We start from the raw sequence: 24,125 nt of genomic DNA on the forward strand, positions 1-24,125 counted from the left end.
GGGGTCAAGACCCATGTTGTGTGTAGAGATTACTAAAAATAAACTTTAAAAAAAAGAAATACAACTTTAGCGGAGGGAGGGTCGTTTAGAGTTGGGGAGGCATTTGGATAGATGTGGCTACACATTTACAAAAACTGAAGATTTTTTTTTTTGAGGGGAAATGGAGTAAATATTTTCAACACATAAAACCAAAGTGGCTAATATCAAAAGGGCTCTTACAAATCAAGAAGGTAATCCTATGGAAAGCATTTCACAGTGAAAGAAATTTGATGCTCATAAACATTAGCTAATAAACATTATATAAACTAGTTACTTAAATGTAAATCAGAATTTGGTACTCCAGTTTTTTAAAATTGTGTTTTTTGTTTTGTTTGCATTTGGATTGGTAAGGATTAAACAATTTGGTAATGTGTAGTGTGAGAATATAGTACCGTAGAGAATACAAACTGTTGCAACCTTTTTGTAACAGTTTGACAATTTCTACAAATTAAAATGCTCTTTGGCCTTTCATGCAATAATATCACTTTGAATATGTCATTCTGTTGCCTTCATTGTTTCTGATCAGTCAACTGTTAATCATGTTGTTCCCTATTTGCTCCTTTTTAAGATTTGCTGTGTCTTTAGCTTAAGACAATTCAACTATGATGTATCTAGATGTGGTTCTCTTTATGTGTATCCTCTCAGGTTTCTTGTGCTCTTTGGCTATGCATCCAAGCACATGCACAGAAAATTTGGAGAATATAAAACCATTTTAATGATATCAGCTGGGGCTTGGGGATTAGGAGGAGGGACTTTTATATTTCACCTTATATAGTTGTACACTGTTAGTATACAGCTTCCATTTTATTTCGTATAAATAAATAATTTTAGAATTTAAGAGTTTAGTTAATTAAATGACATTTTTAAAGTGTTTAGTCTTAAATAATAACTGAAATATGCCTAACAATTTTTTCTTAGTGTGAAAGAAATAGAATCCTTCACAATCATGGTATTACCATTTTTAAGTTTTTAATTTGATGCATTAAGAAATAGTTTCTTGTTTTAATTTGGCTTTTTTTTTTTTTTTGAAGATTTCATTTATGTGAAAGAGAGCGAGTGCGTGTGCACAGGCCGAGGGAGCAGTAGAAGGAGGAGAAGCAGGCTTCCCACACAATCAGGGAGACTGACATGGGGCTCTATCCCAGGACCCTGGGATCATGACCTAAGCCAAAGGCAGATGCTCGACTGACTGAGCCACCCAGGCGTCCCTTCTCGTTTTATTTTGACTTCAACTCATTTGGAACTTGAACCTGAAACCAGATTCTTTCATGAAGACACTTTGTCCTATAACCTTCTCAAGTTGAAGCTAGGTCTCCCTGCCCCCTACCCTATATACCTCATGGTCAGGAAGCAATGTCATTGTCTCCCTTGGTTTCAAATGTTATATTCAGAATGTTTCTCTACTTCAGTTTAAAATCCATGTAGATCCTTTTTATTTATTTTTTAATGATTTTATTTATTGGAGAGAGAGCATGTGCACAAGCAGGAGGAGCAACAGGCAGAGGGAGAAGCAAGCTCCTGGCTGAGCAGAGAGCCCCAGTGGTACTTGATCCCAGGACTCCCTGGATCAGACCCGAGCTGAAGGCAGACCCTTAACCAATTGAGCCACCCAGGAGCCTGCATGTAGATCCTTGAGTCTTGTGTTATCTGGTTATCCTATAGTCCTTTCTGCTTTTATTTGCCTGATTTCTTGGTCACTCCCACTTAATTATAGTGTTAACACCTCACTCACTGTCTTTCTTCCAAGGTTTACTGTCATCCGGTGTGATCTCAGTATCCATATATACAGTCTGTTATTCTATACTCTAACCCTGTGATTTTTCAGAGTGCAATCCCCCAACCAGCGGCATTAAAATGCCCATTCTCAGTCCCAAATCCAGACTTACTGAATCAGAAAGTCTGGGGATGGGGCTCAGCAATCTGAACAAAACTCTCCTATGATTCTGATGTATGCTTAAGTTGGAGAACCAATGCCATAGCGTTTCATTTTCCTAATGTATTCATTTTCAGTAAAATCCCTTTTATCTGGACACCAGTTCCTGAGGCCACCACCCTAGGCTTACTCCAGATCTACTGTAATTGACTTTGCAAAATCATCTTTTTTTTGCCTCTTCCTAAAATATTACTCCTTGGGGTTCTAATGGGTTTCTACTCATTTTATATCCTCCTTAGTCATAAATTTGACCCAGATTTGTGTGTATTTTCAGGTCAACTGTCTCTCTTGAACTTGGGACCTATATATCCCACTGCTTATCAGGCATCTTCATATGTATATTTTATCCTCAGGCTTTGTCTTGTCCAACTCTTCTGTCACTACCACCAAACTCCTTCTGGCTGCTCAGTGTCAAGGAATGGTACCACTAGGTGTTAAAGACTTGCCTAAATTAGAAACATGATGATACCCCTGATTGTTTTTTCTCCTCTATTTCCTGGAGTGATCCTTATACCGCTGTCATTTTCACATCCTAATTAGTCTTAAATCTATCCATTTCCCTCTGTTCCTGCTGCCATTAACCTGATCCAAGTTGTCATCTTCTCTTAGCTGGCAATCTATGACTGGTTTCTAAATGATTCACTTAAATTGTTTTGTCACCTTTCAGTTCTTTCATTTCCATTCTATATTGCTTACCTATACAGCTTCATCTCAACTTTTTCACATTCTCTTTTCTAGCAGTGTGAAACTTGCTAGATTTTACTTATTTATGAGAGAGAGGGAGATAGCAATAGAGAACATCAGCGAGGGGAGGGGCAGAGGGAGAAGCAGGCTCCCCTTCTGATCAGGGAACCCCACACGGAGCTCAATCCCAGAACCCTGGGATCATGACCTGAGCTTACCCCACTGAGCCAAAAGCAGACACTCAACCACTGAGCCACCCAGGCGTCCTATAAATAAATGGACAGGGCAGAAATTTTCTTTTGAAAAATAAATTGTTTTATTTTTCATTTAATTAAAGTTTTTTTACAAGCACTCTTATATCTATCTTTTTTATGTATGATTTGAAACACTTCTTTACATTCAATACAAAATAGATATCACATCCATTCCCTGAAATGACTCTTCGCAAAGTAGAATGCAAGTAGCACTCTTAGAGTCATTGTTATTACATTTGGTTTTAAATTATCTTTTAAATGCATCACAGAATGGATATTATTACATCCATGCAAAAATAAATTGTTTTAAATTAGATAATATAATTTAAATGCTATTTAATAGTTATTTTCTGTACCATTAACTGTAAGCAGTACATCTTCTCTCCTTACTATGAAAAGTGAAGAAATTAATGCTTCTGCATTGTCATTCACCTTGATATCTCTTTCACCTCTTAATTTCTGTTGGATACATGATTACTTTATGTTGTCAACTCTATATTTTTTTCTATTCTGGAACAGATTCTTTCATGTTTTGTCAATAAGTTTATTCACAAAATTGTAAATCAGTACTTTTGTAATATTATAACTATGTAAATATCACATAAAATCAAATAGTTGAATGGATCCAGAAAGAAGTAAATGTAGTCCTCTAAGCTCCTCTAATAATATTCATAACATCGTAATCGGATGGTTTTTTATTTTTACAGTTTCTTAACAGTCACAAATACATTTATGAAGCTGCTTAGACCCTTAAGTAAGTCATACAGTTTGTACCATCTGAGGCAAGAGACAGACTAAATATTGATACATGTTAATCTCAGTTCGGTAAGGATCTCATTTTTTACAGAGGAAAATCCTCATCCTTAAGTACAATAGACTGAGTTTGCTTGTGTGTTGATTTTATTTTACTTTTTTAGTAAATTCTAAAATATATTAACTAAAGTATGTAAATACATTAACTTTAAAACTATATTTTATTAACCACCTAGGTCAAGGTATAGAACTTTTCCAGTACCCAGAATGTTCATCCTTTTGCCCCTTACCTGACAGTATCCATTTCACCCTTGTTCCCTGTCATGATTTCTGTCATCAGTTAGTTTTGCCTATTCTTGAGCCTCATTTAAATGATACTATGTATTCTTTTTATGAGTGTGTATCTCTTCAGTTAATGTCTTTGAGATATGTGCACATCTTAAATATATCTGTATGTTTTTAAGTTTCCTTAGATTTTTTTGTTGTTATGTCTAATGTATTTCATTCTCCTGATAGTAGACATTTAGAGTTTTTTGGCTTGTTTACTTGGTTTTGACCACTATGGAGAAGCTACAAAGAATATTCTTATATGTGTCTTTTAGTAAACATGCACTGATTTGAGTATATATTTAGGACTGAGTCAGTAGATACTGCCAGGTGGTTTTCCAAAATGGTTGTACCTATGTTCCCCTAGTTAGCTGTGAGTGCTCTACTCCTTGCCTGTATTTGTAAACATTAGTCTTTTAAATTGTATCCATTCTGGTGGGTATGTAAGGATATCTCTTTATGGTTTTAACTTGTAATTCCCTGATGAATAATGATTTCAAACACCTTTCCATTAGCTTCTTGGATATCTTTTTATGAAATACCCATTTAGATCACTTAAAATATTACTTTGTTGCTTTATAAGAATTCGTTAAATTTTCTGGTAGTCTTTTGTTAGATATATACATATTACAACTACTTTCCCTTATATGTAGCTTCCTTTTTCTCTCAATGATTTTTGATGAACAAGTTTTCATTTTAATAGCATCTAATACATCATTTCCCCCCATTTACAATTATTACTACTTAAATTTTTTTCAAGTAGAAAATTTTGTATTTTTAAAAATATTTTTTTTACTGACTTCATATTTAATAGATATCCTTATGATTTTTTGAATTTTTAAAGATTTATTTATTTATTCATGAGAGAGAGAGAGAGAGGGGCAGGCAGAGGCAGAGGGAGAAGCAGGCTCCATGCTGGGAGCTCAACTCGGGACTCGATCCTGGGACTCCAGGATCATGCCCTGGGCCAAAGGCAGGCGTGAAACCGCTGAGCCACCCAGGGATCCCCAAAATTTTGTATTTTACAAATACACAATTTTTTTGTATATTTGTATACAAAAAATATACAATTTTTTTTTAAAGAGCAGGAGAGATGAGAGGGGGGAGGGGAGGACAAGGGGAGGAAGAGAGAGAAGCCCAAAGCAGGGCTCAGTCTTATAGTCCTTATAACCGTGAGACCATGACTTGAGCCGAAATGAAGTCAACCACCCAGGCACCCCAAGATTGTATGTTTTTAAGATAGTTTATGGAGATATTATGGAGAATGCTTTGATAACACGTGACTTTAGAGTGGAGTAAACTGAATGCCTCTCCATTATTTCTCCAGTGAAACAGAAAGCACTACTTAGCATTCTAAAGTAGAAAATTTAGTACAAACGCTGTAGAATATGGGACACTTGGGTGGCTCAGCTGTTGAGCATCTGGCTTTCGGCTCAGGTGTGATCCTGGTCTGGGATCGAGTCCCACATCGGGCTCCCTGCAAGAAGCCTGCTTCTCCCTCTGCCTATATCTCTGCCTCTCTCTCTGTGTGTCTCATGAATAAATAAATGAAATCTTAAAAAAAAAAAAAAAAAGCTGTAGAATACTATTTTAAAATACATGCTTAAGGGATTGGAGCTCAAGTTTATACTGAAATAATTTTCTAGTCTCATTGACATGCAAAATGAAATAATTTGTCAAATTGCAGTAGTTCATAAAGCAAAGTATATAGATAGTAAATTATTGATAGTGGTGATTTAAACTTCTGAAGAAAATATATATTTTAAAAATAATTTTTGAGCTATAAATGTAAGCTTAATAGGTTGAAGAGAAGCAGAGGAAGAGTATGGGAAGGGTGCACGAAGCTGATTCTATATGGCCTTATGGACCATTTTAAGATCTTTGGCTTTTTTTTGAAGTAGAGCCATGAGAAGATTTTTTTGAGAAGAGTGACATGGTTAGAGAGAGTTGCTCTGACTACTAGCATTAGAAGGAGACTAAGAAGGAGCAGGGAAATGGGAGACTCTTAGAGTAGTGTGGGTGAAAGGTGTTGGCAGTTTAATCCAGGTTGGTAACAGAGGAAGTAATGAGAAATGGTTGGATTTTGAATGTATTTTCAAGGTGAAGTCAGAATTAGATGATGTAGTATAAGAAAGAGATGAGCCAGAGATGATAGTAAATGTTATATTTATTTTTAATGATCAGCAATTGAGCAGATTTATTATAAAGATGTTAACCACGTTATCATAAACCTACTACCCAAATGTCCAACAGGTAAACGAAGATGGAATGTAACACAGCCATTAAAAATAGGTTTGGATTTGGGGAGGGTTACTTTATTTCAAATTAAAAAAAAAATTGTGAGTTATTTTAATGCATTGGAAAATGCCTATAATAATTTTAGTGAAGAAGCTAAGATATAAAAATAGATGTAGTACGTTCTCTATTTAAAATTATGTATCGGGCAGCCCAGGTGGCTCAGTGGTTTAGCGCCGCCTTCAACCCAGAGCCTGATCCTGGAGACCGGGATCGAGTCCCATGTTGGGCTCCCTGTGTGGAGTCTGCTTCTTCCTCTGCCTGTGTGTCTGCCTCTCTCTCTCTGTGTGTCTCTTATGAATGAATAAATAAAATCTTAAAAAATAAAATAAAATAAAATTATGTATCTGCGCCTGGGTGGCGCAGTTGGTTAAGCATCCAACTCTTGGTTTTGGCTCGGTTGTGATCTTGGGGTCATGAGATCGAGCCCTACATCAGGCTCTGCACTCAGCACACAGTCTGCTTAGGACTCTCTCTCCCTCTTCCTCTGCCTCCACCACCACGCACTCATTCTCTCTCTCAAATAAATGAAAACAAATCTGTTTTTTTAAATTACATATCCTGTGTTTACCAAAAAAGAGGAGAAATATCCAGATTATAAAAATGTTACGTGGTTATTCTTCCTGAGTGATAGAGATGCAGATGATATTTATTTCTTCCTTTATACTTGTCTGTAATTGGTATGTAAAACAAACAAACAAACAAAAAAACCAAACTCTTTTTATAGAAAAAAATAATTTATCATTAGTCCTAAATTGAAGCATACTATTGATTTACTCAGGGTGCTGTATTAGCATAAGATGTGGTTTACTACCTGGCATACTGAAAAAAAAAATCCTGTGTTTAACACCACCTGGTTTAAAATAGCTCTCCAATTACCTCATGTATAAAAGCAGAATTATCCCAGAACTCAAGGGTACTTAAATGCATCTGAGGGGCACCTGGGTGTCTGAGTTGGTTAAGCATCACCTTCAGTCATGATCTCAAGGTCCTGGGATCAAGCCCTGCATCAGGCTCCCTGCTCAGCGGGGAGTCTGCTTCTCCTTCTCCCACTCCCCTTGCTTGTGCGTATGTGCACATGTGTGTGCGCTCGCTCTCTCTCTCTCTCTCAGATAAATAAAATCTTAGAAAAAATGCACCTGACACTGTGCTCAGAATGTATAGTAGACTATCAGTAGAAGTCATTATGTTTACCTTCTAAAGGAGCTGCCTTCTGTTGTGAGATTTGGTATAATAACTATTTTCAATGTAGGTGGTGGCAACAGGTCTTTGTCAAGAGAAGTAGTTTATCAATAGCCAGGATGGCACTTGTCTTCTTGAGAGTGTTTATTCTCAAGAGTAAGAGATCACTTTCTTGTTTTTCTCTATCATGTACTACATCTATTTTTAATAGATCTCTATTTAAAATTATATATCCATGGTGCCTGGGTGGCGCAATTGGTTAAGCATAGATAAACTATGACCTAATAACTGAGACTTAATAACCTTGGTCTAGTAACTATAACTAGCCTTTGTTATCACTAGGTAGACTAGATCAGTTATAAGAAATCATTGGGTTTTGTCACACCAGAGAAGCATTATGGATAATAGAAATAAATACTGTTTGGGAAATCAGGGCATCTGACTTAAAGTTTAGTGGCTTTTCATAATATTGTACAACCATCACCACTATCTAATTCCGGAACATTGTCATCACCCCTAAAAGAGTTCCCGTATTCATTTAACAATCACTTGCCATTCCCTCTTTCCCCTAGACCCTGACAAGCACATATTTATTTTCTGTCTGTATGGATTTGCTTATTCTGGACATTTAATTTAAATATCATTCAGGGGGATCTCTGGGTGGCTCAGCGGTTTAGCTACTGCCTTTGGCCTGGGGATTGAGTCCTGCATTGGGCTCCCTGCATGGAGCCTGCTTCTCCCTCTGCCTCTCTCTCTCTCTCTGTGTCTCTCATGAATAAATAAATAAAATCTTTAAATAAACAAACAAATAAATATTCAGCATGTGATCCTTGTGTCTGGCTTCTTAAACTTAAGAAAATGTTTTCAAGGTTTATCCATGTTGTAGCATGTGTCAGTACTTGATTCCTTTCTGTGGCTAAATGATATTCCGCTGTATGGATATTTCATATTTTATTTCTTCATTCCTCAGTTCTTGGACATTTAGGTTATTTCCATTTTTTATGGAAACAGTTGGGTTTTTGAACATTTATGTGCAAGTTTTTTGTTTGAACACCTGTTTTTAATTATCTAAGTAGAGGTGCTGGGTCATATGGTAATTCTGTGTTTAACCTTTTTTCTTTTTTAAGATTTATTTATTTATTTTTGAGAGAGAATGCAGGCTAGGAAGTGCACGGGGGTGGGAAGTAGTACAGAGGGTAAGAGAAAACCTCCAGCAGACTTCTTGCTGAGCATAGAGCTTGCTCCCACAACCCTAGGACCATGACCTAAGCTGAAATTGAGTCAGATGTCCAACAGACCAGGCACCCCCTGTGTTTAAACTTCTGAGGAATCACCAAATATGCTAATTATTTTTAGACTTCAGTTCCAGCATCCCTGAAATGTGGAGGTTTGCTCATTTAAAAGGTGTTTACTGAACACTTCCTGTAAGTCAAGCAGTGTGCTAGATATAAGGGGTCCTTTCATGGAGCTTATTGTTTGGGGATAAGGAATCAGGAAGGCAGATGTTAAACAAATGATTATACAGATAACTTAAATTTTTTAAAATTTAAATTCAGTTTGGAGGGGGCGCCTGGGTGGCTCAGCGGTTAAGCATCTGCCTTTGGCTCAGGTCATGATCCTGGAGTCCTGGGATCAAGTCCCATGTTGGGCTGCCCATGCAGAGCCTATTTCTCACTCTGCCTATGTCTCTGCCTCTCTCTCTCTCTGTCTCTCTCATGAATAAATAAATACAATATTTTAAAAAATAAATTCAATTTAGGTAATTATTAATAATCTATATTATATTTAAAAACTGTATTTATTAATAATATACTGCATTATTAGTTTCAAGAGAATTTAGTGATTGATCACTTGCATAGAACACCCAGTGCTTATTATATCACATGCCCTCCTTAATGCCCTTTAACCAATTAACCCATCCCCCCACCTAGCTCCCCTCCAGCAACCCTCAGTTTGTTTACTATAGTTAAGAGTCTCTTATGGGTTGCCCCTGTATTTTCATCTTATTTTATGAATATAATCTGTTTTGTTTCTTAAATTCCACATAAGAGTGAAATCATAATGATACTTGTTTTTTTCTGACTTAATTCACTCAGCATAATTCCCTCTAGTTCCATCCAGCTCATTGCATATGGCAAGATTTCATTCTTTTTGATGGCTGAGTAGTATTCCTGTGTGTGTGTGTGTGTGTGTGTGTGTGTGTGTGTGTGTAGACATATATATCTGTACACATATAAACATCACATCTTTGTTATCCATTATCTGTTGATGGACATCTGGGCTTTTTTCATAGTTTGGCTATTTGTGGACATTCTTGCTATAATCATTGGGGTGCAGGCACCCCCCCCCCCCTTTAAATCACTATGTTTGTATCCTTTGGATAAATACCTAGTAGTGCAATTTCTGGGCTGCAGAGTAGCTCTGTTTTTAACTTTTTGAGGAACCTCCATACTGTTTTCCAGAATGGCTGCACTAATTTTCATTGCCACCAACAGTGTAAGAGGGTTCTGCTTTCTCTGCATCCTCACCAGCATTTGTTATTTCCTGACTTGTTAATTTTAGCCATTCTGACTGGTGTGAGGCAGTAACTCATTGTGGTTTTGATTTGTATTTCCATGATGCTGAGTGATGTTGAGCATTTTTTCACGTGTGTCCATTAGCCATATGTATATCTTTAGAGAAATATCTACTCATGTCTTCTGCCCATTTCTTGACTGGATCATTTGGATTTTTGGGGGAGTGTTGAGTTTGATTTGATAAGTTCTTTATAGATTTTTGGATACCAGCCCTTTATTTGATAAGTCATTTGCAAATACTTTCTCCCATTCTATGGATTGTCTTTTGGTTGTTGTTGCTGTTGTTTTAAAGATTTATCTTATTTTATTTTATTTTATTTTATTATTTATTTATTTATTTATTTATTTATTTATTTATTTATTTATTTATTTATTTATTTATTTATTTATTTATTTAAGAGAGCGACAGAGAGCTATCAGAGACACACACAGGGAGAAGCAGGCTCCTGGCTGAGCAAAAAGCCTGATGCAGGACTTAATCTCAGGACCCTGGGATGATGACTTGAGCCAAAGGCCAGACACTTAACCAGCTGAGCCACCCAGGCACCCCAGTTGCTTTTAGTTTTGTCAGCTGTTTCCTGTGCAAAATGCTTTTTATCCTGATAAAGTCCCAATATTTCAATTTTGCTTTTGCTTTCCTTGCCTCTGGAGATGTGTCTAGCAAGAAGTTGCCGCAGCCAAGGTCAAAGAAGTTGTTGCCTGTATTCCCCTCTAGGATTTAGATAGATCCTGTCTCACATTTAAGTCTTTTATTCATTTTGAGTTTGTTTTTGTGTATGGTGCAAAAAAGTGGTCCAGTTTCATTCTTCTGCATGTGGCTGTTCAATTTTCCCAGTACCACTTGTTGAAGAGACTTTTTCCATTGCTTATTCTTTCCTGCTTTGTGAAAGATTAGTTGACCATAAAATTTAGGGTCCATTTTTGGGTTCTCTTTTCTGTTCCATTGATCTATGTGTCTGTTTTTCTGCCAGTACGTAGTGTCTTGATCACTACAGCTTTGTAATACAGCTTAAAGCGTGGAATTGTAATGCCTCCAGTTTTGGTTCTCTTTTTCAACATTTCTTTGGCTATTCTGATTCCATACAAATTTTAGGATTGTTCCATCTCTACACAGGTAACTTTCTAAATAAAATTGTGACAGATTTTATGGTGGGAGATGTATATGATGCTGTGAGAACTGAGTGGAAACTGCTATGGGTGGTTGTCAGAAAAGGCCTCCTTCAGTGAGTAACTGTATTTTAGCTGAGTAAAATAAAATAATATAGCAACATCTAATATTTATTGAGTGTTTACTATTTGCCAGGCACTGATTCATAACTCTTATTTCTGCTATCCATTTTACAGATGAGTAAACTGAATAATTTAGAGGTCAGTGAACTTATCCTTAGTTCATAACTAGTTAAGTGTGAATCCAGTATTCAAAGCTAGGCTATCCCATCGGAACCTAGCATGATATTCTTCTCTTTCCTTTTCAAGAGAGGTAGCCCTTTTGCAGAAGCCTCTGAAGAAGGACTATACCCACTATTTTTGAAAGAATACAGATGTGACAGGAGTACACTGAAAGTAGCACAGGACAGGGTGGGGACTTGTGGAAGGCAAGCAGTGCCATAAGAAGCTCAGGAATTCAATGGGGCCAGATTATACAAAACTTGCTTAAAAGATTTGTTTTAAAAGATTTTAATGTTTTAAAAGATTTGTTTAAAAGATTTTAATGAGGTTGGACTATGTTCATGTTTGATCATTTTTACTGGTTTTGTCAGGGGTTAATTCTGCTTTAACCATTTTCTTGAAACACTCACAGGAGTGCTTACCATTAAAACTAATAAAACTTAGGCTTCAGGATTCTTTACTTTCACGGGTTCCTATGAATTCTAGAAATTGTTAAGAACATATAGAATGTTCTAGGTGGATAAGGGAAGCTAGGTTGTAGTCAGTAAACATGGTAATGGTAATGTTTACTTACAGATCTCAAGGCGGCCCTCAAATTTATGTATAACAAAACCTGGATCCATTTCTTAACATTCCTGTCAATATCTTTTATTTCACACACTGATTTTTGAGAGGGCATCTGAGGGAAGTTGGTTGAGAATTGCTGTCTGAAGTCAGAGTAAGAGGACTCTGAAAGGGGCCTAAACTCCACAATAGTTAAGTCATTAGACTGTAATGACACAGTGGGTAAAAATGGATTATTTTGTGTATAAGAAACTCAAAGATGGGAACTCTACCAAAATAAAACTACAAAAACTTTTAAATTGTTGTCTTGATTTCTACAGTTACATTTGTTGATAGTCTGTATGCATTTTAGTATTTTCAACTTGAAATTGAAATTTTATTTTATAAATGTGGAAAAATACTCTTGGCTAATAACTTCTAATAAACTACTTTTATTCTTACTCTCAGGCGCCTGATCACAGATTCGAAAGTTAAGTTAAAGTATCAGCATTTAATAACAAATAGCTTTGTAGAGGTAAGTGATTTCTCTTAACTTTTCCTTTCTTAAGTAAGAGTAATTGTTTATCACTCTCGATAATAAGAAAGACCCGGGATCCCTGGGTGGCGCAGTGATTTAGCGCCTGCCTTTGGCCCAGGGCGCGATCCTGGAGACCCGGGATCGAATCCCACGTCGGGCTCCCGGTGCATGGAGCCTGCTTCTCCCTCTGCCTGTGTCTCTGCCCCTCTCTCTCTCTCTCACTGTGTGCCTATCATAAATAAATAAAATTTAAAAAAAATTTATAAAAAAAAAAAAAAAGAAAGACCCAAAGGTCTTGGTTTATGACATAAACATAGTTTATGGACTTTATTCATGAGGCATACCAAACACTCTTATTCTCAAAGGAATGTGCCAAATCAATAAGTAGATGTCTCTTCATAGATCTAGAACTTTGGGTGATAAAATTATTTTTACAGTATTCTTCTATTATCCCTAGCAAAAAATTATAGCTGATTTTTTTTTTAAGATTTTATTTATTTATTCATGATAGAGAGAGAGAGAGGCAGAGACACAGGCAGAGGGAGAAGCAGGCTCCATGCACCGGGAGCCCGATGTTGGATTCGATCCCGGGACTCCAGGATCGCGCCCTCGGCCAAAGGCAGGCGCCAGACCGCTGCGCCACCCAGGGATCCCTATAGCTGATTTTAATGATGTGATGTTTAAGCATGTTTGGCAATTTAACCTTGCTAATATAATATCTCTGCTTGTTTTATTAGCTTCCATTACCAGTAAACTCTGTTAATAAAAAGAGCTATATTTATTTGTTTTTATCAGTTGTTTTTCTTTTATACAGAGGTCAGCAAACTATGACCTGTTTTCCAAATATTTACTTGAATGTGCCCATTTTTTCTATGACTTCTTTTGTGCTATAGTGGCATAGTTGAGTAGTTGTGGCCCTCAAAAACAAAAATCTTTACTCTCTGGCTCTCTCTCTCTCTCTCTCTCTCTCTCTCTCTCTCTCTTTTTTTTTTTCTTCCAACTAGCTCCCCCCCCCCCCTTTTTTAAATTTCTTTTTATTGGAGTTCAATTTGCCAACATATAATATAACACCCAGTAACTCTCTGGCTCTCTACAGAAAATGTTTGCCAGCCTCTGTATAAGATCATCAATGTAAATTGATATTTTAATTCGACAAAGTAATTCTTATTTCTATTAGAAGATTAAACTGAAAGTCAGACCAGATATTCTAGAGAACAGCATATTTTAGGAATACTATATTTTTAAAATGGTCAATAAACTTGAATTCTGGTGCAGAATACTTGAGCCATATTTTGTCTCATAATAATACCTCAAAAATTTTACTTTTTCTAAGAACTAAATTACGATCATTGCTATGTTTTAAAAACTGACTTTTGTTCTTAGAAGACATTTTTATGATCAAAAAGAGAAATTGCATATGTATTCTATAGCATCTAAACACCTTCCCTAAGTAGCAGTGTATCTTGATTTCTCACATCTTTGAAAATTGCCCTGAAGAACCATAAACAAATTGATACTTTTTAATGATCACAAATGGGTAATTATTTTAAAGCTTGTCATTAGGATTTTGAAGGTAGAACCAAGACACGGTTCGTGTACTTATAAAACCAGATTTTCAAGGTATCTGTAATCTTGGAAAAACTGCATCTAAAAGCATTACTTGGCAGCACGGATGGCTCAGTGGTTTAGAGCTGCCTTCAGCCCAGGGCATGATCCTGGAAACGAAGGATCGAGTTCCACATCAGGCTCCCTGCATGGAGCCTGCTTCTCCCTCTGCCTGTGTCTCTGCCTCCCCCACCCCCACCCCTGTCTCTATGGATAAATAAATAAAATTAAAATAAAAGCATTACTTTAGAAGACTACTAAATATTGGGGACAGTCTTTTATATGCTTGTGTCTCTGTCTTTGGCCCTTACACTGGGGAAGCAATGTAAATAATTGCTTATTGTAGTAGGAAATATTGCATCATGATATAATTTGCTGTCGGTATTTATTTTCTAATTTGGGTTTCAGTGCAATCGACTGTTAAAGTGGTGTCCTGCCCCAGATTGCCACCATGTTGTTAAAGTCCAATATCCTGATGCTAAACCTGTTCGCTGCAAATGTGGGCGCCAGTTTTGGTAAGCATGTGATTTCCTAAATTGAAATAGTACATAGAAGAATGCAGCTATAATCACATTTTCTTGTGTGCTCCGTTGGAACTAATATGGGAGCAAACTTACAGATACGGGACAAGAGTTTAGTTCTCATTTCTGATGGAGTGCTTATTTTATTATGTTTAGTTCCTCTATGGCTCTTGCTCTGTTTTCAAGTTATCTCTTAGGAAACAAAATACAGAGGATTATTTTTCCTTTGTTCTGAAAAGTTTAATCTTACTCCTAGAAGGAAAATGTGTGGATAAATTTGTAAAGATAGAACATGGTTGATTAGATATACTTTTCAACCAATATTTTCCCTGTGGCTTTACTGGCCCAGCTTTCCTGGTGACCTCCATTGTGGAGTTTATAACATACTCTTCAGTCTTTGAATTCTAGATTTGACTTAATAGAGAATTTCTAGTACTAGAGAATTTCCAGTACCACGTATTTGTATTAGTTAAAATGATTTTCCATTTTCCCTGTGGATCTTTCAGGAATGAGAAACCAATCAAACCAAGTAGCTCTAAGAACTAGCAAACAGACATATTGGTATTTCATATCATTCTTTTTTTCCTCCACAAGCAACTGTAGAATTAGACTTACACATCATTAATACTAAATATTTCCAAAAAGGAGCAGATAACCTTACAGAGATGAAATATGTGTGAAATACATGCTATTTTGGTAAAGATTAAATATACATTACTATTTTAGAGTTTATCCTATGGACAGGAGGTAAAGTCTGATTCTGTATCTACTTTAAAACATTTTTGTATGAAATACCTTGATACAGACCAAAATATAGAAAATAACAGCAGTGAATACTTATATAGCTACAAACCCACCCAGCTAAGACAATGTTAGTATCTTGTTTTCGTTAAGAAATAAAACATGACACATTCATTTGAAGCTCCTTTGTTCCCTTTTCCATCCCACTCCCTATCTTCTTTTCCAGAAGTAACCATTATCCTTGACTTCACTTAATTTGATAGTACTTTGTTCCCCCCATTATCCTTGACTTCACTTGATAGTACTTTGTTCCCCTCATTTGCAAAGGATTTTTGCCATTCTTGAATTACTTAGCTAATCAGCCATTCAGCAATTATTTTTTTCATAAACATTTGTATTTATTCTTAATTTATACTTTCTTAAATGTATATAGCATGCTTCTAGAATACAGAAAGGAATTAACAATTAATATATTCTTAGGAAATATTTAGTCACACTCTTGTTTTATACCTTGCTTGGTACAATTTATAGGACTGAGGTTAATTTGTTTGGATCATGCAAATGTGACCTGTTTGCTTCTCAAATATTGCTCACTGTGCATTAGCATTAAATTACGTAATTACAAAGTCAGACCTTTTCTCTTCATTTGGGGTGTTAAATAAGAGATTTAATATATTCTAATAAAGCATTGATTGAAATTTAAGTTCAAATTAGTGAAAATTATTTGGTTTCAATTAATGAATGTTTACAGCACAAAACTATACATATGTAAAATGATCAGAAAAATACAGATCTGGGGATCCCTGGGTGGTGCAGCGGTTTAGCGCCTGCCTTTGGCCCAGGGCGCGATCCTGGAGACCGGGGATCGAATCCCACGTCAGGCTCCCTGCGTGGAGCCTGCTTCTCCCTCTGCCTATGTCTCTGCCTCTCTCTCTCTCTCTCTCTCTCTCTCTCTCTGTGACTATCATGAATAAATAAATAAAATCTTAAAAAAAAATACAGATCTGATTAAACTGAATTTTTTGTCTTTACAGTTTGGTGGCTATTTAGAGAGTCTTTATAAAATTATCATCATAGCATGTCTTCATGCCTATAATCATTTCTTCATTTCACACAGACACACAACGATAATGGTATCCTAACACTAAATTCTAAATAATCTGTGGTGGAATAATAAAAACTTGACTCCTGCCCTTGTATTTGCCAGTCACTAGAAACTATGAAACCACTGAGAAACTATAAAACATGAAATGATTTGTTTACTACGTACAGTAGGTAGGACTTAATTCTTTTAACTCTTGTGTTACTTAACAGCTTTAACTGTGGAGAAAATTGGCACGATCCTGTTAAATGTAAGGTGAGTTTATCTGGCATTTTCTTTTTTAAATAACGTAATAAAACACTTCTGAGACTTGATGACTGAAAACCAGGGCCCACAGTTTTGTTATCCACTTGTAGATAGAAGATTGTGTTTTTCCTTTTTATTTCAGATGATCATCTGAATTTTTGAAATTTTTGAAATTTCATTCCATAGGAATAAGTCCGATCCTAATGATTATCAGGATAACAGTGGTTAAGGAACCTCTCTGGGCAGGCTTTGTAATTAGCTCAGGGGAAATGGCACATCTTGGAGCTCTGGGTTCCCACTTGGCTCCAGAGAAAGTCTTCCTTTGGTTGATTTTATATATACTGGATATGAGAACTATAGGGTTCCCTTGGTTTATAAGGAAGTAAATCCAGTGATAATCTTGTCCTTTGCCTTTTACATTTAAGCTTGACTGTATTTAAATGTTGAAGTAATTTACTATCCTTATGTTGAAGTAATTTACTATCCTTTTTCTTAAGTCTTTTGTTGTACCCTAACAGTTGTTGTTTTCAAACAGTGGTTAAAGAAGTGGATTAAAAAGTGTGATGATGATAGTGAAACCTCTAATTGGATTGCAGCCAACACAAAGGTTGGTATTTTCCTTCAGTAAACTCTTTCCTTTTTTAGGGAAACTGTGATAAGAATAGGTGCATCAGCATTAGCAAAACAAGTAAGCTTACATAGTTTAGGACTTTGTTTTACCTTTACCTCAGTTAACATTTGGGGGGTTTTGGGTTGTTTGGGGAGTTTGGAGTTTTCTTTGTTTTGCTCCCCCTGAATGCCTTTTTTTTATTTTTTTTATTTTTTAGTGTTCAAGTTTATTTTATTGAGCACTACTGCAATAGGCATAGTACTCTTCTTTAGAAGTTTTTGTATGCTAGGAAAATAGAGTTTCCTGTAGAAGAAAAAGCTGACAATTTTTCTACCCAGGGGTTTGATAATGTTTTTTCATATCATTCTTGCCTGCCTTTTAGTATAGAAATACAGAGTTTACTCCACCTAGCTTGGTTTTATCAGACAAATTTACATTTCTGCCTTTAAAAATCTCAAGAGTTTGGGGTGCCTGGCTGGCTCAGCTGGTAGAGCATGCAACTCTTGATCTCAGGGTTGTGAGTTTGAGTCCCACACTGGGTATAGAAATTACTAACATAAAATAAAGAAACTTAAAAAAAGAATCCCCAGGGTTTAACTTTTAAGGAGTCTTTCATTTTTTCTTTTCCTTCAAAATTTAATTTTAAGTAATCTTCCACCAAGTATGGAACTTGAACTCACAACCCTGAGATCAAGAGTTACATACTACAGACTGAGCTAGCCCAGCGGCCCCTACTTAAGAAGCCATTCTTCAGAGCAGTATTGAGAGTAACTGTTTATATTATGTAACTGCACTGGGCTTAACATGTTTGGCATCTTTAACATATTAAACTTATAAAATATGATTTAAGAGACTTGACTTTTGAGAACTAGAGGTTTTGAGGGTAGTAATCGATATCCCTTGTTTTTTGTTTTTACTTCTGAAGTACATTACTGTTTATGATACTAGTTTTAAGATTCAGTCTGTTTATGACCATGGACCACTTCTTAAACTCTAGAGAGATGTTTTGTTCTGCAAATGGATGTATTCTTTAGCGCCCTTTTTTTTTTCTATCACTAAATAATTTCACTAAATCACCATATGTTTGAATCCCAACTGTGTAGTAGAAAATTGTGTAAATAGCCAATCTTTATTTAATTCAATCTTACGTCTTGTCTTTATTGGAAGTGACTAGGTGATGGAACAGTAGTGTTATTCATAGACTATTCATTCTTAGTATTGCCTTTCACATGTGAATGAAGATGATACTTAAAGAATACTGAGTTGTTTGACCAGTGTTAGAGCTTTCTATCACTCAGTTACAGGACAATGATAATATGGAATGTTTAAACTATGGAGACCAAAACACACCATTTTATGCCATTCGTCCCCTGTTCTACCCAAAAAGATTAAAATGGGAAAATATTTCTATTTCCCAGAAAGCCTTAGTGAAATAGTCTTGTTTCATAAAACAAATGGTGAAATGGGTGGTTGAAATCAGTACTTTTGTGCTCTCTAAAATTATCATGGTAAAGCTAATTCATGTCACTTAAGAAAACCTTTCTGTGTTGTTAGGAAGTGATTACTTTAGTTGTTTAAAAATATCCTGGACAGGCATACTTTCTTGAAAATTGATTTCCCACCAGATATGTTAATTAAAGTCCCAGAATCCTTGAATATGCTCTGTAAAGCTAGTATTTAGAATAGAGCAGTTGTATTTTCACTAAGTAGTTTGATTAAACTATAGCTCACTTTCTGCATCTAGAAAAACCTTCCCGATACTTTAAACCTCCAAGATGTTTAAAATAGGTAATACAGGGCACCTGGGTGGCTTAGTCCATTAAGCATCAGACTCTTGGTTTCAGCTCAGGTCATGATCTCAGGGTCCTGGGATGGAGCCCATCCTCAAATTGGGCTCCTAGCTCTGTGGGGGATCTGCTTTACCCCCACTTGCTGCTCCTGCACATCCCCTCTTTAAAACAAACAAACAAACAAACAAATCTTTAAAGTAAAAAAATAGGGAGTACAGGTTTGAATATGTTTGACGTTGTTTAGAAAGTAGATTATTGAGGAGGAATGACAGTTAGTAATAGTTATCTGCTTGGTATTTTTGAGAAAAACCTAAAGAGTTTTTTTCTTGAGAGGTTTCAGAAGCTTTTATGTTTGGTATTAGCTCCTTAAACAGACTTGCAAATTATCGGTGGTATCCTGACATATTATGAGAGCTTAATATTATTTGGTTAATTATAACCCAGAAATGTAGAATAAAACAGATACTTTGGACCTGTAATTTGCTTTCTTGGGAAAATGTAGAATACGTTAATTGATTTCAAAGATTTGATTTAAATGTGTAATTAGAAATTGCCATATTGACCTATTTAAAATGACTATAGTTCACAATCAGGGTAGTCTGTTTCACAAAGACCAAATTGTATAAGTAATATAATGGGTGATACTCCCCCCTTATGGGAGTTACAGGCATCAAACAAATGCAGCAAAAATATAAGCTTTACATCTTATAGTATGATTTACATTTTAGTAAGTTTGATTTTCTAGATTTTCCAAAAGAAAAAGAAAACCATAGACCTGTAGAGTAATAACTTTGGCTTACTAGCAACCAAGAATATGACACAGATCGGAAAAAGCCATGATCTCTGTAGCACAGTTGTGAAGGGATCACAATGAGAAGAATTTAAAACACAGGGTATTTGAGGGTGCCTGGCTGGCTCAGTCAGTAGAGCATGCACCTCTTGATCTTGGAGTTGTGAGAGTTCAAGCCAGGTTGGGGGTAGAGTTTATTTAACTAAAACAACAACAATAAAGATAAATAAAACCAAGGGTATTTAACAGAAGAAAGTTGGGAAATTCAGTAGCTACATAAAGAATTTACCAGTCTTACCAGTCCCACTTATCTGATTCTTAAGACTCAATTGCATAGTCTTCAATCCTGAATCTACCATTTGCTACCTATGTGACCTCAGACTAGTGTTTTTATTATTTTTCTCTCCCTTAGTTTATTCATTTGACAAATGAAAATAGGATCACTATAAGGATTATTATTATTTTTTTATAAGGATTATAAATTAACGCATATAAAACACTGAGAACAATTAGTGCTATACAGGAATTACTCAATAATTATTTCTAGATGACACTGGAGAGTTAACTATATTTACATGAACAATATGTTTTACCTCCCGTAAAACTATTATTACCACGTGTATGGTTAAAAGTACTTAAAATGTTTTTGTCCCCCAACCCCACTAAAACAGATCTTTTAATTGTGTATCCTAAAAGCCAGTAATAATAATAGGTAATTTCTAGTAGTACTTAATGTATTCCACATTGTTCTAAGTGCTTTACATGTATTAATAACAATAAATGTGGTATTTAAAAATAAACCAAATCTAGAACTGGCTTCTTTTCGGTGGTAGTAATACAACCTAGTGTGTAGCATTGACACCAACTTTATAGTTTCTCTTCATAGGAATGTCCCAAATGCCATGTCACAATTGAGAAGGATGGCGGTTGTAATCACATGGTCTGTCGTAACCAGAACTGTAAAGCAGAGTTTTGCTGGGTGTGTCTTGGCCCTTGGGAACCACATGGATCTGCCTGGTAGGTTGGGGAAATGAAGGGGAGAAAATCTTCACATAAGTATGTAATACATGCCATGTAATTACAAATAAAGTTTCTGCCCCATGGAAGTCACTAACTTGAGAGCTAGATAAATTAATACAGTGTGTGGTCATTGTTAAAAATATATGCAAGATGTCTGGAGCAGGGATAAATTAGGCATATTTCACAGAGGAGATAACAATTGGGATGAATTTTAAGGGAGATTAAGAAAGAGGTCATTAGTTGAAAGTGGTAGGAAAAGCGTTTAGGGCAAAAGGAGCAGCATGAACAAAGCTAGAATGATGTGAAAATACATGACTTATTTAGAGAAGACTTGCATTGTCTAATATGTCTGTCTAGGCAGTAGTCGAAATCTAAGAGCTTATTGGTAAAACCCAACCCTCAATTGTGTTTTACTTATCCTTGTATGCTATGTGTCCCTAACTTTAAAAGTTGGAAAATTGGGCAGCCCCGGTGGTGCAGCGGTTTAGCGCCGCCTGCAGCCCGTGGTGTGATCCTGGAGACCTAGGATCGAGTCCCATGTTGGGCTCCCTGCACGGAGCCTGCTTCTCCCTCTGCGTGTCTCTGTCTCTCTCTCTCTGAATAAATAAATCTTTTTAAAAAAAGTTGGAAAATTGCCTAAGCAATCCAGATTTTTAGCCTCTCTTTGAAACATAGTCCTCCTTGGCAACATTTGTTTGGAACTGATTAGTAGCCCCAAAGATGGGGCCTTTACTTTCTAGTTTGATGTATTCCCCTAAGACTGAATCTTAAAGGCATTTGCATGTATCATCATGACAGTATATTTAGAAGATGCCATTATATTTAGGAGAGATAATATCTTTGTTCTGTGCGTATTTCTTAGCAGTTTAGGAAAATGCAAGTTAGACTTGTGATGCCTTGAGTTTTAAGAAAAAAAGGCAGCTAGCACATCTCCTGGTAAAAATGAAAGTATTTCTGAGTGTTGTAATATGCAAATGACCCATTCCACGTATTTGTGTTACCCACTTTATTGGCGTTTCAGCTTGTGGCCCCTCTGAAGTTGTGGGGCATGGAAAAAGAGTTAGAAAGTAAACTGGGACCTAAAGCAGTTTGGACATTATCAGAAGGATTTTAAATTGGGAGTGATCTGATTAGATCTGTAATTTAGATGAGACGGCTCTGTATTATGTGCTTTACATACATTACCTCAGAATTGTGGCTGCTTTCTAGAGACTGAATGGGAGGGGAAGAAATTGCAGGTTTGGGACAGGAAGAGGATCTCATCTTTTTTTTTTTTTTTTTAAAGATTTTATTTATTCATCAGAGACACAGAGAGAGACAGAGGCAGAGGGAGAAGCAGGCTCCCTGTGGGGAGCCCCATGTGGGACTCGATCCTGGGTCTCCAGATCAGGCCCTGGGCTGAAGGTGGCGCTAAACCGCTGAGCCACCCGGGCTGTCTAGAGGATCTCATCTTAAGACAATGGCAAGTGTTTTAGTTTCATTGGAACTTTTATTAGTTTCATTCAAGGAATAGTGAGAGAGCTTACTTGCCTGAAATTAATTTTGAATTAGGTAAAAACTAGTTGGTTATGTGGAAATAAAGAAAGTGATTTTGCTACTGCTAATGCCTAGGAGAAGGGTGTTTGGGGGTTAGCCCAACAGGTACTCTGGATTTTAAAAGCAAACGGGGATTAGACTATTCCCAGAAACTAAATATTTAAACCAACAAGCCTAATGAATGGAGAAGAGTTATTAAAAGATACGTTTCTTGCTAAAGATACTTCTTTTATATGTAAGAAAATCTCTGATCATAACTCAAATTTTAAAGAAGCTGTTTTGAAAACTCAACAAAAACAAAACTAATGTTGAATACAGGAGAATGAAGAATGGCCTGGACCAGGGTTGTCAGAAATGTTTCCTGTGCCTTGCCTTTACCCCTAGCTAACATGGCAAATGAATCATGCTGTGCTTCCTTATTTAAATCTGAAAATGCCTCAGAATCCTCAAAATAGCATTCTAAGTAGCTCTGTCCATCATCTGAATTAGAAGTATAAATTAATTCTCTCTGCTTTCCTGGCCTTTAAGTCCTTAACAATTTTGGCTGAGTAAAGTCCAGAAGGAGTTGAAGCAGATAAATATCTTAAAAATATCAAAAGGAAAATTTTAAAGATATATTAGATAGGAAGAAGAGTTGACAGTTAATAATTGACCAGTAATAGGCAAGGAGAACTGATCTTTGGGCTAAATTGAGTAAAGCAGTTTTTGTAAGAGAGGATCATAACCCAAGCTGGGGGGGAATGAATAAATCTGACTCAAGTGAATTATGGTTTGGATTACTTTAAAAACTGAAAGAGGAGATCAGGAAGCCATTGTTGGTTATTTTACTGAGTAGTTAAGGAAAATGGAGAAATCCCAAATTTCTAAAGTTTGTGCTTGATTCCATATAACTTTTCTCTTATGTCAAATCCCAGAATCAAATAGTATTATTAGGATAATGGGTTAGGGAGTGTCTTGTAGATCTCAGCAAGGTATTGCAGTATGAGCTGAGATGTTTGTGGCCTAAACTATGAATACACACAGGGATGTTTGAGAGTAATTGAATGACCATTTCCTGGGGGTTAGAGGTAACGCATTTGGGTCTTCCTAATGGAATACTTTCAAGGTTTGCTGAAAGGTTTTGTGCTTATCTGTTTTATTCACGTAAACTGTGCTGCTTCTCTGGTCCGTTTTATCGATGACTTTCTTGTACTAGAGAATCTTGCATACATTTTGGATAACATCATAGAAGGATATTAAATATATAGATCATTAAAATCCTGGAAAACTTGACAAGCTGGAACAATGGTTCCCGTTTAACAAGATTTAAATTAAATTCAGAATTCTTCCTTTTGATCTAAAAGGATTACTGTTTAAATCTGAAGACATGACTACAGCATGTGAACAATATAGTCCATTGTTAAGGGTATGGCCCTCAGTTGTCAGACAGGCATGTTTAATGCTTAGCTCTGAAACTCTAGTAGTTATGTGACCTTTAAGTATGTTACTTATCTACTCAAAATTTAATTCTTCGTCTACTCAATGAGGATAATAATAGACATTTCATAAGGTCGTTCAGGAAATTAAATGTGATAGTATATTTAAAAGCCTTAGTAGTAAGTGGGTGATATGTAGTAAGCACTCAAGTATCAGCTGTTCCCATAATGTAGGC

General features: G+C 36.1%; 1 protein-coding gene across 2 annotated transcripts in view; it reads left to right on the top strand.

Annotated features, from left to right (window-relative positions):
• Nucleotides 1–24,125, top strand: part of ARIH1 (ariadne RBR E3 ubiquitin protein ligase 1) — a 124,281-nt gene that overhangs the window by 76,522 nt on the left and 23,634 nt on the right. For both annotated transcript variants that reach the window (XM_038580911.1, XM_038580910.1), the window contains 5 exons: nucleotides 12,444–12,510; nucleotides 14,527–14,633; nucleotides 16,695–16,737; nucleotides 17,264–17,335; nucleotides 20,805–20,935. In XM_038580911.1, the coding sequence (XP_038436839.1) occupies nucleotides 12,444–12,510; nucleotides 14,527–14,633; nucleotides 16,695–16,737; nucleotides 17,264–17,335; nucleotides 20,805–20,935 (420 nt within the window). The remainder of the gene's footprint in view (nucleotides 1–12,443; nucleotides 12,511–14,526; nucleotides 14,634–16,694; nucleotides 16,738–17,263; nucleotides 17,336–20,804; nucleotides 20,936–24,125) is intronic.

This window comes from Canis lupus, chromosome 30 (assembly GCF_011100685.1).
Source record: "Canis lupus familiaris isolate Mischka breed German Shepherd chromosome 30, alternate assembly UU_Cfam_GSD_1.0, whole genome shotgun sequence".
NCBI classification, from domain to species: Eukaryota; Metazoa; Chordata; class Mammalia; order Carnivora; family Canidae; genus Canis; species Canis lupus.